Here is a 16,884-nt window from a genome sequence, read left to right as displayed (position 1 = left end):
ATTACATGTTCTAGCAGCAGTCTCCATTTTAACAAAAGCAAATCTTTCAAAATAGAAGAATCTTTAAATTTGATCATTGTAAAAATATAGTTCCCTGATCAATTTTGAGAAATAGTTTGCTCCCTAAGACAATAGAGCAGTTTTCTCCTGAAGACAGCAGAGAGTTTTCTTCCCCAGCTTTTCATCGCCTATATTGACTGGTCTCTAACTGGCACATGTTGACTGTTGTAGACAGTTGCAAAGGTGATTGGAATTTGATTGGATCTGAAGTAATACATACATATATAAAAGAAATAAATTATAAATATATACTTATCTGGTTTTACTTAAATTCAACCCGTTTTATACAACAGTCACTGAAATGTTATTTAACAGACAATTAAAAAAAAAAAATTTTGTGGTGAATAAATTAAAACATTAAGCTTTCCCCTCCCACAGATGATGAGGATGGTATGGACTGCATGGACAATGAGAGGCGGCCACATTTCCCTCAGTTTTCCTACTCTGCAAGCGGACGAGAATAACTTTTTTTTTGTTTGTTCTTCTGCTTCACTGTCATCTTAGGTTTATCACTGAAAACGATTCATGAACATCACCACCAGTACTAGCCATTAAGATTGCAGGGGCACTTTCAGAGGTCATTCAAAATTGAAAAGTTCCCTCCCTCTCCAACAGGCCTTTTAGTTTTTGCATGAAATTTTGTATCAGTCTGTCTCCTCCTGTTGCTGCTCCCCCGTCTCAGTATAATAGCAACGTCAAGAAGTAATTTTGAAATCTTTTGAAATCAGATGACTTAAATCCTCCATTGTATACAGTGGGGGCTAAATGAAACATGTGGGTTCCCGATGCATTTTCTCATTTCTTCTAGAAGACAAATCAGAATTGTAATTAGTCTAAAAGGATGAGTTTATAATGTTTTCTTGCATCTGTTTGTGCTGGTCAGAACAAGGAAAGGTAGGGGGTGGTGATGTAAATATGCAAGGTTTTTGTTAGGCATATCATTACTTGACGCAGGTCTATGTCATTAACATCTGGCTGGAACGTGTTTGGGAAACATTTTAATTACTGTTGGATTCTACAGAAGAAGCAGAAGGGCTGGGCTCACCCAGCCTGCCACTTAGACTTCCAGATTCATGTGCAATCATGGAGAATTGAACATTCTACATGCAAGAAACGAAGGCATAAAAGCAGCATTTAAAGTTGTTTAAAGGTCTTATAATTTGCACCAGATAACATCTTTCTCATGCTTTTCTCTGTCTTTCTTGATATACATCACCCCTGATGGCTGAAGAATGTAGACAGGCATAATGGTATTGCTTTTCACCAAAATTCGTGCACCAAGGTAAACAGGTGTTTGCCATATTTGTTTTTATTTTGAGTTTGTGAATTAGCTTTTCTCCAGGTGTTTAACTCTGAATATATATATATATATATATTTTTTGTTATACTGCGGTAGTATTTATTTTTAGTGATAAGGATTGTATGCGTCAGGTTTGCAAATGCTGCTACATCTTAGAACAGGCTTATAGCAGTTTATTTTGTAATATATGGAAGGACTGTACAAGCTGAAGAGAATAACGCACTTTTTCTCCCATGTGGAAATTTTAACAAGGCTCTGAAATTGTACATATTACTTAGAATTGGGCTTTTGTGGATGAAATACTGTCATATAATTCTTTGGTGCTGTAGATGAGGACATTCCAACTCCATGTGCCAAGAGGTCAAAAATGCTATGTCTGTGCTCCACTAAAGATTAAACTAATATAAAAGCCTGGCAGCACAATAGAAATTTTTGGTTTTATATGGAGAAAATGCATTGAAACAATTGAAACCCCAATGATTACAAGAAAAGCACTTTATTATAATTCTGCAAACAGTAGATTGATGGTAACATTTGACCTGAACCAAGTAGGTAAAGAAACCCAGCATGTGAAGTATGACAACTGACTGACTGACTGAATTTAAACCATCATGGGTAAACACCGCACTGAAAGGAAAATGTTGTCTTTCCATTCCTGAAGATCTGTATTTAGCAGGATGTGTGCACAAATCTTAGCTTTGGTCTTCTTTAAAGATCATTTGAATAATAAACCTTTTGGTGCTAGGAGTTGGGATATTCCAAAGTTGCCAGGAAGTGCAGTAAGGGTGAGTATGTGCCCTTGCTAATGACGTCAGAATATCCTGGGATTATTATTGAAGTACCTTGTTAGCTCCCATGTAGAATGTGATATCTTAGAGTATTATTGATAGCATTGTATCACTTAGTAAATGACTTTTGAAAGAAGAAATGTTCATATGCAGATGCCTTATCCTCTTGACATTTAAAGTTAACTATCTTAGCATGAAGATCACTGCTGGCAGTGGATGTGCTGAGGTGGTCAAGGGGTAGATGGGCATTTTAGCAAGGCAGCTAAGACAGACTCAGATAATTTTTCATGTTTCTACCTAAGCAAAGTTTTATCTTTAATAATCAACAGATAAGAGGTGTATCTTTGTGTATGCTCTAACCACATATGATCTCGCCCTATCACCTTATAACACTACTCATCTTTAGAGAATGGCACTTCAGAGAGAAAGGCGCACAGTCAATACATCATAGGTCTATTCTGCACCTTTTTGTAAAAATTTCTACACTGAAATAGTGATGATTTAAACCAACTAAATAGTAAATAGAACATTGACTAGTTCTCTAGAAATGCCTCATAGATGCAAACTAAAACTGTGTTGTTTAAAAATCTCCAGTATATGTCTCCATTTTCCTCTTTTTCAGTTTGTGTTAGCAATAAATACCTTGTGCATTTCCTGAAGTTTAATGAGAAGCCAGGGTTGTGCTTCGGGCTGATGGTTCCTCATGTGTAGGACAGGCCCTGTGGCTAGATCATTATTGCTTATGTAGTTTGCAGTAAATATCAATTATTTGAAAACTTTAAGACTTCACTCTGAATTGCATAACCTGTCTCCACAATTACCTTTTATCAAGTTTATTACAGACACAGTTAATGTTAACTGAATGCTGCCTGGAGTTTGGGAATTCCTGACTTCTGCTACCAATGTTCGAAATAGACAAAAGAGAAATCTCAAAGCTGTGCTGAAAGAGATGGCTGAAGCATCTCTCTCTTCTGCTTGTCCTCAGCTGTAGTTTGGATTGGGACAGCAGTCAGTAGCTGGTACCTTGAGCCTTCCAATCATAGTACATTTCAGACTTTGACTCCAGCTTGTACTGACTTCCATGACATACAGTATGCCCTCTTATACTGCAGCCATCTTTGAGGAAATGTGTCATTTCTGTTTGGATTTTGGCAGTTTTGCACACAGCTTTGCTTTCCACACTAATCCAATACATTCCTGTTGCTAAAGGAACATTTATTCCAGTATTGTTTTACATTTTTCTTTTGACATGTCATGTCATCTTTATTTGTGGCTTCTTAAAGCTGACTGTTCTTGCAGGGGCCATGAGCTTCTCCTAGAGTACAAAAGTAAGGTCCTTCCTTACTAACTGCAGGGTCTATGTTACACCTCAATGTACACACTTTGCTGCTACTGTTTGTACTGTCTACAGTAGAATTTCCTTATCTTGCTCCTGGTAGTGCATTACAGGCAAGCATGAAATGTAAAGTATTTATTTAAATAAAAAAACCCTCTAAATTGGTAATTGAATTACCTCCCTGTAGCTTTAGAGTTTGACATTTCTTGATCTTGCTCGTTCTTTCATTAGATACTTGCAAGATCTAGTCATGTGGTTAAGGATATTAAGCAGACAACTATGAACCCAAGAAACCGTATAACTGTTGGTCATACTTAAACTGTTTATTTCCTTAAGTATATGACCCACAAGGATGTGAAATAACTACAAGAAACTGTTTTTGTACACTGTACATCCTTAGTATTTTTACACGTATATGATAGGGATGCACATTATTTTCCTTCGTACAGACAGCTTAAATAAAGCACTATGTCAATCTGCTACTTCTGTGTTAATGCTGCTTTTCTTCTGAAGTTTTGTAAATACATATGTTGAAGTTTGCTGCAAATGAAGTACTTTTTATATCGGATATTAAATATATGTAGGATAAAATTCCTAGCTTGTGCCATATACAGTGGTGAAAATCTGCTTGCTTTAGTTTTTCACTGTATTGCAAATCACATATGATATCTCAAGTGTGTGAGTTAGTTTAAACATTATTGATCATGACATCTAGTACTTTATTTATTTTTTTTTTTTTAATTTCAGGAAGATCATCCAGTTTTGAAATCCGAATGGCCCTCACCTAGTTTTTTATAAAATATGTACATCATGATTTCCTTTTTTATCATGCATGTAATCTGATGGCCAATGTACCTCGCTGTACAGTCTCATTGATAGAATATACCACCTTTAATTTGACATCTTTCAAATACAATTTGAAATCAAATTTCTGTCACTTAAAGTCATCTACTCCTGAAAAAAGCACTAAGCTTCTTACGACTGAGCTAAATGTAGCAATGGTTTTACTAGTTGTATTTAAATAACATGTATGTTACTCTAAAGGCTTTGAATTAGTTTGGATTCCTTTAGTCACCTAATGATTACATAGGCCTTTCTCTTTACTGAAGCATAGATCACTACAGAGTATACTTTAAAGAAGTTTCAGGCTGTGATCAGATTCCTACAGGATGCTACCACCATGTGGGTTGAAGTGAATTTCACTTACCTTACTTCTGCAGTTCTCTTGAATATAGACTGCTGTTCCAACTTTATGCAGGTGATGTGAATTTTAATCTTTAGAGAGAGATGCACCATGCAAGTGTTTGTTTGTTCTGTAAGTACTTATTTATTAAGGTATGTTAGTGTTTTAATCACCTAGGAAAGAATTTATCTGGTCCGTGAAAGCTAATTTTTTTAAATTTTGATTTGAGTGCTAACCAAGACCTCATGCAAATAACTTCATATTATAAAACACTTAGCATTAGACTAGAACTTAATTGAAGAAATCTTGTACAAGGCTGTTTAAAGGGAAAAGTTTCCCGTTAGCTACATATCTTGAAAACTTCCTTCCCCTTATTACTAAAGGAGACCAGCATATATAAGGTGTTATATGCCAAAAGATAACTGCACAGCTTCCCCATAAATTCAAAATGAGACACACACACAAAAAAATCAAGGTAAGTTTATTGGTATTTACATATGTAACAAGACACACATGCTGGAATAAGTTACAAAATACATTTAAAATATTTTCTTAAAAATTACACAAACTAAATGTTAAATCCATCCTGTGCACCTGCTATTTTAACTTGATCTTGAGCCTAACCACTTCACAGGAAGCACTTGGGAAAACTCACATGCTGGAAGTCTTATTTCAAACTTTGGAAAGCTGTTTGCATTCAAAAAGGTTTAATGATTTAAATGCAACGTGTGAAACAGCTAAAGTAAATCAACTGAACTGAACCAGCAAGAGCTTTCTTTCATTTGAAAAATTGCTTTGGGTCAGCTTCAACCAAGTCAGCATTCAGACTGGTATACAGGGTAACTGAAAGATAAAAATAAAATATGGGATTATAAATAACTTGTGTTGCATAGTTACTTGCATTTCTAATTTGTTTGTAACTCTTCTTCCTGTGCTTAAGTTCTCAGAAATGAAGTTCATCAGTTGTTACGAATGTGGTAATGCAATGTAAACAAATTTTCAAAGTTAAACTTCCTGTGGACCTGCTGTCCTTGGCTTTTTTCAAGATCAAAAATCTTACAGGTAGTAAGAACAGAGCCATCTGATCCCTGAAAAACAAGATCTCCAGTCATTGTTCATGTTTACCAGTAAGTAAGAGCTCTTGTTTTAGGGCATGTCTAAGGTGCTGCCCCTTCTCCTTTCCAGGAAAAAGGTAGCAGGTTTGTGCCAGAGACTATTTACTGTGAATTGTTCAGACTGTAGATAGTGTGGGCTGCTGTATCAAAACAGGAAGCTGCTTCTGTTCTGTTAAGAAACCTCTGGTGGGAAGACTAATTTGCAACTTTTCTGCTCTTCATAGCTATTGTGTGTATGTAAACACTTGCATTTCGCTATCCCAGCTCAAATACTGTTCATTGGACCATCATTAACTATCTAGAATGAAACTCTGAATAAGATGTTTCATGTAAATTGAGAAAAAGGCCATTTAAATTTCTAACGTTCTTACAGCTATTCTATCTTTAGATGACTGAAGCTTTTATTGAAATGTATAAGGTAAGTAGGACTTGAGTTGCTCCTAGAATTCAGAGGGCACTGGATTAAGCAAGGAGAATTCTGCTATGTAACAAGACGTGGCCCATTTAGGGAAGCCAATAATCTGGTAAACAAGCAGTCTATTAAGGCAGTTGAGGGGAGAGAATAGTGTATGCACCCCTCAATACAGTACCAGGAACTATGTCAAAGAGGGGTCTATCGCAATCAAACGGTTTATATACTGTATATTATTAAACCTTTATATAGCATAACTCGGGTGGGAGCAAAACAGATTCGCTCTCTGATAGTTGGGTATGGAGGAAGCTCAGCATTTATTGCTCGCTCTCCTGATTTGGGAGCAACAGGAGTTCAGAGCAGAAGCCAGACTTTCAAAAGTGGGAGCTTAAATGCCATGATTAGGTACCTACTTTAATGGCCTTTCATAAGTACTCAGCACTTTTTGAAATCCGGCCACTTAGGTAGGTTATAAATAGGGCCTTTGGACCCTAATTTTGGGCTCCTTGTTTTGAAGAAGTTTATTTCTAAAAAAATATGGTATAGTTCAAACAGAAATTACGGGCTGCGGTTCTATAGCTTGTTATATCCAGGGCTTTGGAGCAGAGCCCGGAGCTGGAGCACAGAGCAGCTCCGGAGCAGTGGAGCTGGAGCGGAGCCAGAGCACAGCTCCAAAGCCCTGGTTATATCAGACCAGATTATCATAATCGTCCCTTCTGGCCTTAAATCTGTCAATGACGATCATGGCCTCCAAGCATCTTAAACAGTGGGTGGTGTACCAAGCAATTGACCATATTTAACCCATTTGCAGCTATGAGAGAGACAAGTGCAAAGAACATGCTTTGAGTTTCATGAGAGAAAGAAATAGATTCCGATCAGAAAAGGGAAATTAGAAGGTCCGTTGCTAATTACATTCAACCTGTGTTAGACAGAGGGGATTGAGGATTTAAAATTCTCTGGTGGGCTGTGGGACAAATATTTTCAAAATGATTATTTCTAACTCAAAACTCCCAGAACCTTCATTACAACTTTGTGAGCAAATAAAATAATACGGTGATACCCTCAGTCATAAGGCAACAGCTAATATTATTTGTGACCACTTTCTCCAGAAATTAAAACCTCTTTTCACTTGTGATAGCACTTTCTACAACATGTTAAACACCTGATTGGTACTAAGAGCCCTCAAGTCCCGTTCCTTGTGGTAGCTGAAAAACTGGCAGGACTGGCCTTTTTGTTAAATTGGTAAAATCACAAGAACTTGTCCAGCAAATGTAAGAACATTTCAGCTGAAAAGATTTTCAGAACAGTCTAGACACTTTTGTGGCCCTTGAATGCTAAGAATAAGGGAAATACTAACATGGGGTTAGAGTGTAATAGAATCAACTTGTCTCTTAAGGCAAATACCAAATACAGATGCTAAATGTACTATTCAGTTTTTGTTTTCCCCACTCGTGTAACTGCATTAAAATGCTGGATTGAATTTTCAGCACAAAAAGTAGTGTGTACGTGGGAATATGAATACCTGTAGCTTGGACAGCGTGGTCACACTGGTACCAATAATGCCAAGGGTGAGATGATTTCCATGTCAAATTACATGTAAACTAAGGCTGTCAAGTGATTAAAAAAATTAATGATTAATTGTGCTGTTAATAGAATACCATTTATTTAAATATTTGAAAATGTAGAAAACATCCAAAAAATATACTGATTTCAATTACACCGAATACCTACAGTGCTCACTTTATATTTTTTATTACAAATATTTGCACTGTAAAAACAAAATAGTATTTTTCAATTCACTTCATACAAGTACTGTAGTGCAATCTCTTTATTGTGAAAGTTGAATTTACAAATGTAGAATTATGTACCAAAAAACCCTGCATTCAAAAACAAAACAATGTCTGAGTGATTGGCCTTGTAGGCTCTAAAATGTTACAAACAGGTTTGTTTAAGTTCGCAGAAGATAATGCTACCTGCTTCTTGTTTACAATGTCACCTGAAAGTGAGAACAGGTGTTCTCATGGCACTGTTGTAGCTGGCATTGCAAGATATTTACATGTCAGATGCACTAAAGATTCATATGTCCCTTGATGCTTCACCCACCATTCCAGAAGACGTGTCCATGCTGATGATGGATTCTGCATGATAACGATCCAAAGCAGTACAGACCAACTCATGTTCACTTTAATCATCTGAGGCAGATGCCACCAGGAGAAGGTTGATTTTCTTTTTTGGTGTTTCAGGTTCTGTAGTTTCCACATCAGTGTTGCTCTTTTAAAATGTCTGAAAGCATGCTCCACACCTCATCCCTCTCAGATTTTGGAAGGCACTTCAGATTCTTAAATCAAGTGTTGTAATTATCTTTTTAGAAATCTCACATTGGTATCTTCTTTGCATTTTGTCAAATTTGCAGTGAAAGTGTTCTTAAAACGAACACCACGTGCTGGATCATCATCAGACTGCTACAACATGAAATATATATGGCAGAATGCAGGTAAAAAAGAGCAGGAGACATACCATTCTCCCCCAAGGAGTTTAGTCAGAAATTTAACACTTTTTTTTTTTAACAAGCATCATAAGCATGGAAACATGTCTTCTGGAATAGTGGCTGGAGCATGAAGAGGCAATGCCAGCTACAAAAGTGCCATGCAAATGTCCGGTCTCACTTTCTGGTAATTGTAAATTAAATTGTAATTGTAAATTAAAGGAGGGCAGCATTATCTGCTGTAAATGTAAACAAACTTGTTTCTCTTAGTGATTAGCTGAACAAGAAGTAGGACTGAGTGGACTTGTGGGCTCGAAAGTTTTACATTGTTTTGTTTTTGCATGCAGTCATGTAACCAAAAAACCTACATTTGAAATTGCACTTTAGTACTTTGTATGAGGTGAACTGAAAAATACTATTATCATTTTTATGGTACAAATATAAGATGAGCACTGTGCAGTTTGTATTCTGTGTTGTATCTGAAATTGATATTTGAAAATCAAACAATATTAAGTTTCAAGGGGTGTTCTGTTTAACAGTGCAATTAATTTTTTTAATCCTGATTAATTTGAGTTACTCATGTGACATTAACTGCGATTGACAGCCCTAATGTAAACCTGTTCTTCGTTTTCAGATATCTTCTCCTATTCATTTCAATATTAAATGCAGCAATTGCTACAATTTTGAAGAAAAAAGCAGTTTGTTATAGGATCACATATAGATTTGAATAATCATCATAGGGAGCAGCCTTCAATCCTCATGTCAGACCAGAAGACAAATGTCTTATTCTCTACCTATGTAAAAATCTGCATTAAAGTATTAGTGACTAGTCCTCATTTCTCCTATCCATCCAGGTTCCTACCTTGTCCCCATCAGCATCCATGTCTGAGCTTCATGGCTCTATTTGGATAAGTGACATTTCAGTTGCACATATTCAAATTTGCAAATAAAACATGCAACAATAAATTTAGCTCAAAGAGCACTGTGCACAATTTAAAAAATCAGGCCAGACTGCTAGGTGTTGGTGGTAAAAAGCCTTGACTGCAGCCCACATTCCCTGTTTTAACAAATGCATCCTTTACAACTGCAAAGCCGACTTTCAGTGGTAACAATATTCAATTTAGTTAGCAGCACATCTAGAAGGTGGGCAGCAGTACACAACCATGACTATCTGATTTAACTGAAAATCTGCCACATCTCAGAGTCCTTAATGCAACATTCTTCAGCTTCTAAAGAGCTTAAACATGGAACACAGTGATTGCCATGACATTTGCCCACAGATACCATAAACAAGTAAATGGGAGGTAACAGTAGTTTTTATTCTAGACAGAGGGAAAATTGGTAACTCGGGTACTCTAGGCAGCATTAAAAATACCACCTTTCCCTGTAGTCACTATGATGTGTTTTTTATTTAGTTCTAGGTTAAAGCATCCTGATATTTGCCATGCATACTCTTAATCATGCTGCTGTTCACCAAAAAGTAGTTTAGCATTAAACATTGATTCTCCTTTCACACTGCAGTTTGGTACTACAAATTCCTATATTGGTCCTGTTCACATTAATGAGAGTCCAAATTTCATGTATGAACCCAGAAACTTGCTTTGTTCATGAGCCAGATGGCTTGGTATCACAGTCGAATCAGTTAATTTACTTAGTCACAGAAACAAAGGCTTAATTATGTGCTAGATTTGGAGACTGTTTAATTCAGCAGTTCAGTTACAGTTTAAAAAGTCATGATTCTCTTCCTCCTTTCCAAAGTAGTGAATGATTAAAGGGGCAGCATCCAACTTAAAAATCAGTGTCTGAAAAATGTTACTTTTAACAGTAGCTTGCAGACTGCCCCCCTACAGAAGCAAGGCCTTAACTCTGCCACTTCTTGTGGTAGGGTGGACTGCTGTGCCCATATAGATCCCCACTGAGAGTTCCCTGGTTCCTCTGTACAGTCAGTCTGGGTGGGGTTTTCGCATTGCAACAAGGGAGGCAAAAACTTCTTTAAAACAGGGAAATGAGATTGCAAAACCACAACCAGAGGGTGAGGGACTCTGTGGCAGGTGTAGCACCCTAAAACTAGAGTTTTGAAAATGATTACATTTCAATACTACACGCTAATGCTGTTAAAGAATTTTCTGTTGCCTACTATATCATCTGACATGAAGGATGAAACAAAGATTTCTGATAGGAGTTACTGGCACAAATGGTATTGGTTCTGCTTAGATGCACCTCACAGTATTTTCTTAATTTAGAGTAGGTTTAATCAGGGTGTGGGTACAACTGCCCTGCCATTCCTCTGGATCAACGAGTTATTTCTGGACTCTGAAGATTATGCATCAAGAAAGAAAACCACCTTAAAGCAAGATTGTTTAGCAAAGTCTTTATCGTTCTTGATGGCTGCAGAATATTTCCCTAGGATTTTCTTTTCTCTTGTTCCCAGTATTGGCATGGTACCTGTGTTCGCAGGAACTGCACCTCCTCTGTTAGCATCTGCCTCTCTCTGAAGAGCTGATTCTGTTTGTTGAGTAACTCCACTAGCTGCTGGGCAGTGGTTTGGCAATGCTTGTCAAGCTGGTGTAACCTGGATAAAACAGATGAAAGGATACAGCAGGGCTCTGGAATTTACCACAAGGGCTTTGATGTGAACCCCCAAGAGTACAGTGTATATATGGCAATAGAGCTCAGCTTGGCCATCATGTTGGAGTCAACTGTTCTTTAAAGGATATTTAATACAGTTCATCCCCATCCCTTAAAATAGGAGCATTTTAAAATGTTTTCACTTTTAAATTAAAAGCGTAAGGGCTAATAAATTAGTTTTTCCATTAAGTGACATCAATTAAAAAACAGAACCCATGTTCTAGTATATGTATTTCAGAATTGCATACATCACATTCCTGTCCTACAGGAAAAGGAGTCATAGAATATCAGGGTTGGAAGGGACCTCAGGAGGTCATCTAGTCCAACCCCCTGCTCAAAGCAGAACCAATCTCCAATTTTTGCCCCAGATCCCTAAATGGCCCCCTTAAGGATTAAACTCACAACCTTGGCTTTAAGCAGGCCAATGCTCAAAGCACTGAGCTATCCCTCCCCCCTTGAGTCAAGGGGATAGTACAGTTCCCAGGGCTTCTGCCTTTGGAATGCAACAGAATCAGCATCACTGCAAACTTCCTACATCAACACTCATACAGACAGCTAATAAAATCCAAGTTCACCAGTTGTGTGATACCATATCAAACCCCACGTGGGCATATTGCTTTACACAACGTCCCAACGCTCCTCACAGGAAGCAACATTCATTTAGCTTCTCCAATAAGCCTGGTCTTAACTCAGAGGGGGTGAAGAGATGTTTTGAAACTGGTCAAGGAACTTTGACTACAGGGACCGGGATTCCCAGGGGAAGGGTGTAAACAGGGAGTAAATGAGATGGTGAATAAGACTGAAAACATGAACGCCTGGCCTGTAATTAGGGTTGGAAGGATTAGATTTTTGTTGGTAAACGTTGGTTTCACCACATACACACAAATGGAAGAAAAAAATTCAGTTGCTGATAACTGAAATTTAGAGATCAGCAACGTATGAAAAATGCTGCTTCGGAACTTGGGAGTTTGATTTAAGGGTATTTATATTTTGACCTGCGATTGTATTGTAAAGGAGATCTAGCTTTAACTTGTTGAATTGCAATGTTTTTAAATCTCATTAAATAGTAACTATTAACCCCCCATAATTTCCTGCAACTGTAAAAATCTAAAAAAAATCTTAATACATTATCTGAAATTATAAAAAATAATTGAATTCTGCCAAGCATATCGATAATAGAAATAACAAGTACCCAATTTACAGCTAAGGCCCCCACCAGGGCGGGTGCACCAGTGGGTAAGCACAGCAGTAGACAGGCCTCAGGAACTTTTACCACTGTGTCACGAAAAACCCAGTAAGTCCTCTAGCTCTACATCCGATGAAGTGAGCTGTAGCTCACGAAAGCTTATGCTCCAATAAATTGGTTAGTCGCTAAGGTGCCACAAGTACTCCTTTTCTTTTAGCTCTACACTGCTAGTCTATCCCTCAGGGCTCCTGTAAGCGCCCTTTTCAGGGAAAAGTGAAAAAGGAAAAATCTGCCATTTCCTTCAGTAAGGAAAGTAAAAAAGCAAACAAGCTGGAAGCTGTATTTAAACAAATGCACCTCACTTGCTCAAGTTCATGGATACTTTCCTGTGGTAGTGTTCGGTAAGTTTTATGATGAATTATGAAAACAAAAAAAATCCTCAATAAAATAGACTCTAAATAACAAAGCAGATGACTAGAAGGGGATTATTATTTGCATTGCCTCGGCGTCCAAAGGTCTGAATCAGAAAGGGGGCCTTCCTGTGCTAGGTGCTGTATTAGGAGAAGATAGTCACTGTACAAAATGAATATCAGGAGGGAACAAGTTCTATACAGGGCCACAACAACCAAGGTAGCATCATCTGCGTACGTAAGGTGTGCTATCTGAGAAATGAAAGCAGTCACCGTATGGCTCAACACTAAAGTCTTGAGTACAGCCAGAGCATATGCTATTGGAAGTGTTACATCTGCATTTACCTGACCAAAATAACGCACGCAGAGCTTTCAAGTTGAGGTTAGACACTCAGAACCTATGCTCATGAAACATACAACTACTGTAGTATTCTGCATAGGAGCACTAGTGCCGCATACAAACAGCTCCTCAGATAACCTGAAGAGCTCATATCATAGAATATCAGGGTTGGAAGGGACCTCAGGAGGTCATCTAGTCCAATATCCATTACTGTACTCGTGCTGGCAGGTTGGGTGGGTGCTGTGTGTTTGTTTTTTGTTCGAAGGAAACTGTAAATGGACTCCTTTGTCATATCTGTTTACATTTATCATCTGGGTGCCATTAACAACGGAACCCTTCCTTGGGTAGCACTAGAGTGAAATACTGTGGTATCTCAGATGCCCCTGCAGTAACTGGGAGTAAATGCTGACCTTCCAACTGGGGTCATTGCAAGTACAGTGTCAATTAACACCCAACATAAGAATGACCCTACTGGGTCAGACCAAATGTCCATCTAGCCCAGTATCCTGTCTTCCAACAGTGGTCAGTGCCCCAGCAGGAATGAACAGAACAGGTAATCATCAAGTGATCCCTCCCCTGTCGCTCATTCCCACCTTCTGACAAACAGAGGCTAAGGATACCATTCCTGCCAACCTGGCTAATAGCCATTGATGAACGTATCCTCCATGAATTTAACCAGTTCTTTTTTGAACCCTATTATAGTCTTGGATTTCACAACATCCTCTGGTGAGGAGTTCCACAGGTTGACTGTGCGTTGTGTGAAGAAATACTTCCTTCCCCGCCCTAAACAATCAGCACTTCTGACAGACCCTACAAAAACAACCCCTTACCAGACTGCATAGAAGGAGAAAACACAATTTTGTAAGGAAACAGATCTACATGCCCAGCTTTTAAAAGATCATAAGACATTTATTTTTTAATTAATGACATCTTGGCAGTTCCTTGATGATCAAATGAGTTGGGGGGAAAATACTGACAGAGATGTTGCAGAGATGGGCCTGACCCAACACCCTAAAGCCAAGCACCCCATAACACTGGGGGAGCTTGGAACCAGACTGGAACAGGAGAGCTGACCCCACCTTAGGATAGACTGAACCAAAACCCTGGAAAGAATCACCATCAAATTTAGATGAAGTTTGGTGGGTAGGGCCATGGATTCAAACTGTGTGGCTTAGGTCTTTTAATACCAAGTTCTTCAAGGTAGGGTGATTGTTGCTAAGGGACTGATATTTATTGTGCCAGGCTTGCTATTAAGCCTAACTTTAAACATGTGACTGTAATGGGACTACTTACATGCTTAAAGTTAGGCATATGCTTAAGTATCTTGGTGAATTAGGGTGCACATGAATGAAAGGACAACATAACCTAGGCTGAACTTCCATGGCTACACCCCTAAACTACCTCTAATGACAAACTGGAGATGGAATTGAAAGTTTCTATGCAGTAATTCTGTCATGTACTTTACTATCTCTCAACTGAAGTGTAAAATAAACTGAATGAACTTACATACATCAGCTCTGCATGTGGCCACCTTGCAATATATACGCTTTTAGGAACTGCCCTGGTCAACTCTGGCACTAGTAAAAGCTTCCTCGGCTGAAACTGAAAAAAACCACTTTCTTGCTGTAGCTCACGAAAGCCTATGCTCAAATAAATGGGTTAGTCTCTAAGGTGCCACAAGTACTCCTTTTCTTTTTGCAAATACAGACTAATACGGCTGTTACTCTGAAACCTTTCTTCATAATAAAAGTCGCACAAAACCCGGTTAAAAAGAATAAGGATGTGAGACAATGCCAAAACCACGTTTTCCAATCTGCTATGTGCCATAATATGATTTTTTCCCCCAAACTACTGCAGCAGTGCTGCTGCATGGCCACATTTCAGACCACATGGTCCTCTTGGTGTGGACTATATTGCTATGTATTTAGCAATGTCTATTATCATGTTAGCACGAGCGCACATGGAGCTGATTTTACAAGCTGTATTACCATGGACTGGAGATCAGAAAGAAGCTGTAAGCGCAACCCAGCAAGCTGCAAACCCTGACAGCTGGTTTTAAGCTGCCAACCAAGTGAACAAAGAGACCATTTGATAGTATAGAATGTGCTGCTAATTACAGTCTCACACCTTGTATAACTTCTAAGGCATTACACATTAACACAAAAGTTCACTACTGTATGCATTTCTTTACTCTGGTTGTGTGGTTTCAGGGACCTAGAAATTGTGTCCTGTTTGTGTAAACAGATGCAGTTACTCTCCCAGAAGCAATATATCACTTCCAGTGCAGAAGCAATGTCTACTGTGAAGCAATGTGGTTAGAAGATATGATGCCAAACTGGGGAGAGTTGACAGGTGGGTTCTATTCCCTGCTCCGTCACTGGTTCACTGTGTGACTTGAGGACAGTCACATAATCTCTCCCTGCCTTAGCACACCCAGCTATAAGGTAGGTATTATTTACCCCTTTTTCCAAAACACTTAGAACTCTTCATCCAGAGATTCCCTCTCAGGGGTAGGGGGTTACTATTATAAATTACTTTCTTCACAGAGACACAGCAAAGAAAAACTAAAGAATCTCCTATTAGTTCTGTCCTACCCCTTTAGCATCTTGTGGTCTATAAAACTTTTTGACTCCAGGTTCCTTAACTCTGATAGTGCTAAGAGCTTGGTCCAACTTCAAAATAAAATAATAAACTGAACTTGGACTGATTTATAAACATTCCATAAAGGGCACCACCTCTCCTTTGCCCTAGTGCCTTGACATGTTTTAAAAACATGGTCCCCAGGGACACTTCTTTACTCAATAATTAACATCACCAGCAACTAAAGACATAGCTAAACTCTACAACCCCCCATCAGCATCCTCCCAGACCCTCACAGCAAAGCAACTGGTGTTTTCACCTTGATATTGCACATCACTATTTTGGATCAGAGGAAGCAAATTTCAATGATAGATGGATGCCTAATACAGAATGCCCTGCCAGCTGCCCCTCTCTTTCATGAGTGGGCTCCAGCTCTGGCATCCTCGCTGATCTCAATTCTGACAGCTTGGCACAGGGAGAACAGTGGTCTCCCAGAGAGATGGGTCCCAGAGCATCTGATGCTTTACAGATCAAAATCAACATCCTACATTCTATTGGCTCCTTGGCAGATATCCCACGTGGCCCTAAAGCCTTACTGGGTCAGGCCCATATTGTCTGTCTACACAGGATGACATATCTTGCTTTAAGCATATGAAAGATAGAATCATAGAATATCAGGGTTGGAAGGGACCCCTGAAGGTCATCTAGTCCAACCCCCTGCTCGAAGCAGGACCAATTCCCAGTTAAATCATCCCAGCCAGGGCTTTGTCAAGCCTGACCTTAAAAACCTCTAAGGAAGGAGATTCTACCACCTCCCTAGGTAACGCATTCCAGTGTTTCACCACCCTCTTAGTGAAAAAGTTTTTCCTAATATCCAATCTAAACCTCCCCCACTGCAACTTGAGACCATTACTCCTCGTTCTGTCATCTGCTACCATTGAGAACAGTCTACAGCCATCCTCTTTGGAACCCCCTTTCAGGTAGTTGAAAGCAGCTATCAAATCCCCCCTCATTCTTCTCTTCTGCAGGCTAAACAATCCCAGCTCCCTCAGCCTCTCCTC

General features: G+C 38.7%; 2 protein-coding genes across 20 annotated transcripts in view; one reads left to right on the top strand and one right to left on the bottom strand.

The window, feature by feature from the left end:
• Positions 1–3,966, top strand: part of AKT3 (AKT serine/threonine kinase 3) — a 258,802-nt gene extending 254,836 nt beyond the window's left edge. For all 10 annotated transcript variants that reach the window (XM_073338268.1, XM_073338267.1, XM_073338266.1 and 7 more), the window contains one exon: positions 439–3,966. In XM_073338268.1, the coding sequence (XP_073194369.1) occupies positions 439–524 (86 nt within the window). In that variant the 3' untranslated portion in view covers positions 525–3,966. The remainder of the gene's footprint in view (positions 1–438) is intronic.
• Positions 3,967–5,127: 1,161 nt separating this feature from the next.
• The window catches only part of SDCCAG8 (SHH signaling and ciliogenesis regulator SDCCAG8), a 155,707-nt gene continuing 143,950 nt past the window's right edge, over positions 5,128–16,884 (bottom strand). For 7 of the 10 annotated variants that reach the window (XM_073338258.1, XM_073338257.1, XM_073338254.1 and 4 more), the window contains 2 exons: positions 11,125–11,251; positions 5,128–5,510 (listed from right to left, as the gene is read on the bottom strand). In XM_073338258.1, the coding sequence (XP_073194359.1) occupies positions 5,490–5,510; positions 11,125–11,251 (148 nt within the window). In that variant the 3' untranslated portion in view covers positions 5,128–5,489. The other 3 variants (XM_073338251.1, XM_073338253.1, XM_073338250.1) reach the window with 1 other exon arrangement.

The sequence above is a fragment of the Lepidochelys kempii genome, chromosome 3 (assembly GCF_965140265.1).
Source record: "Lepidochelys kempii isolate rLepKem1 chromosome 3, rLepKem1.hap2, whole genome shotgun sequence".
NCBI classification, from domain to species: Eukaryota; Metazoa; Chordata; order Testudines; family Cheloniidae; genus Lepidochelys; species Lepidochelys kempii.
This window is presented reverse-complemented; position numbering and strand designations above follow the sequence as displayed.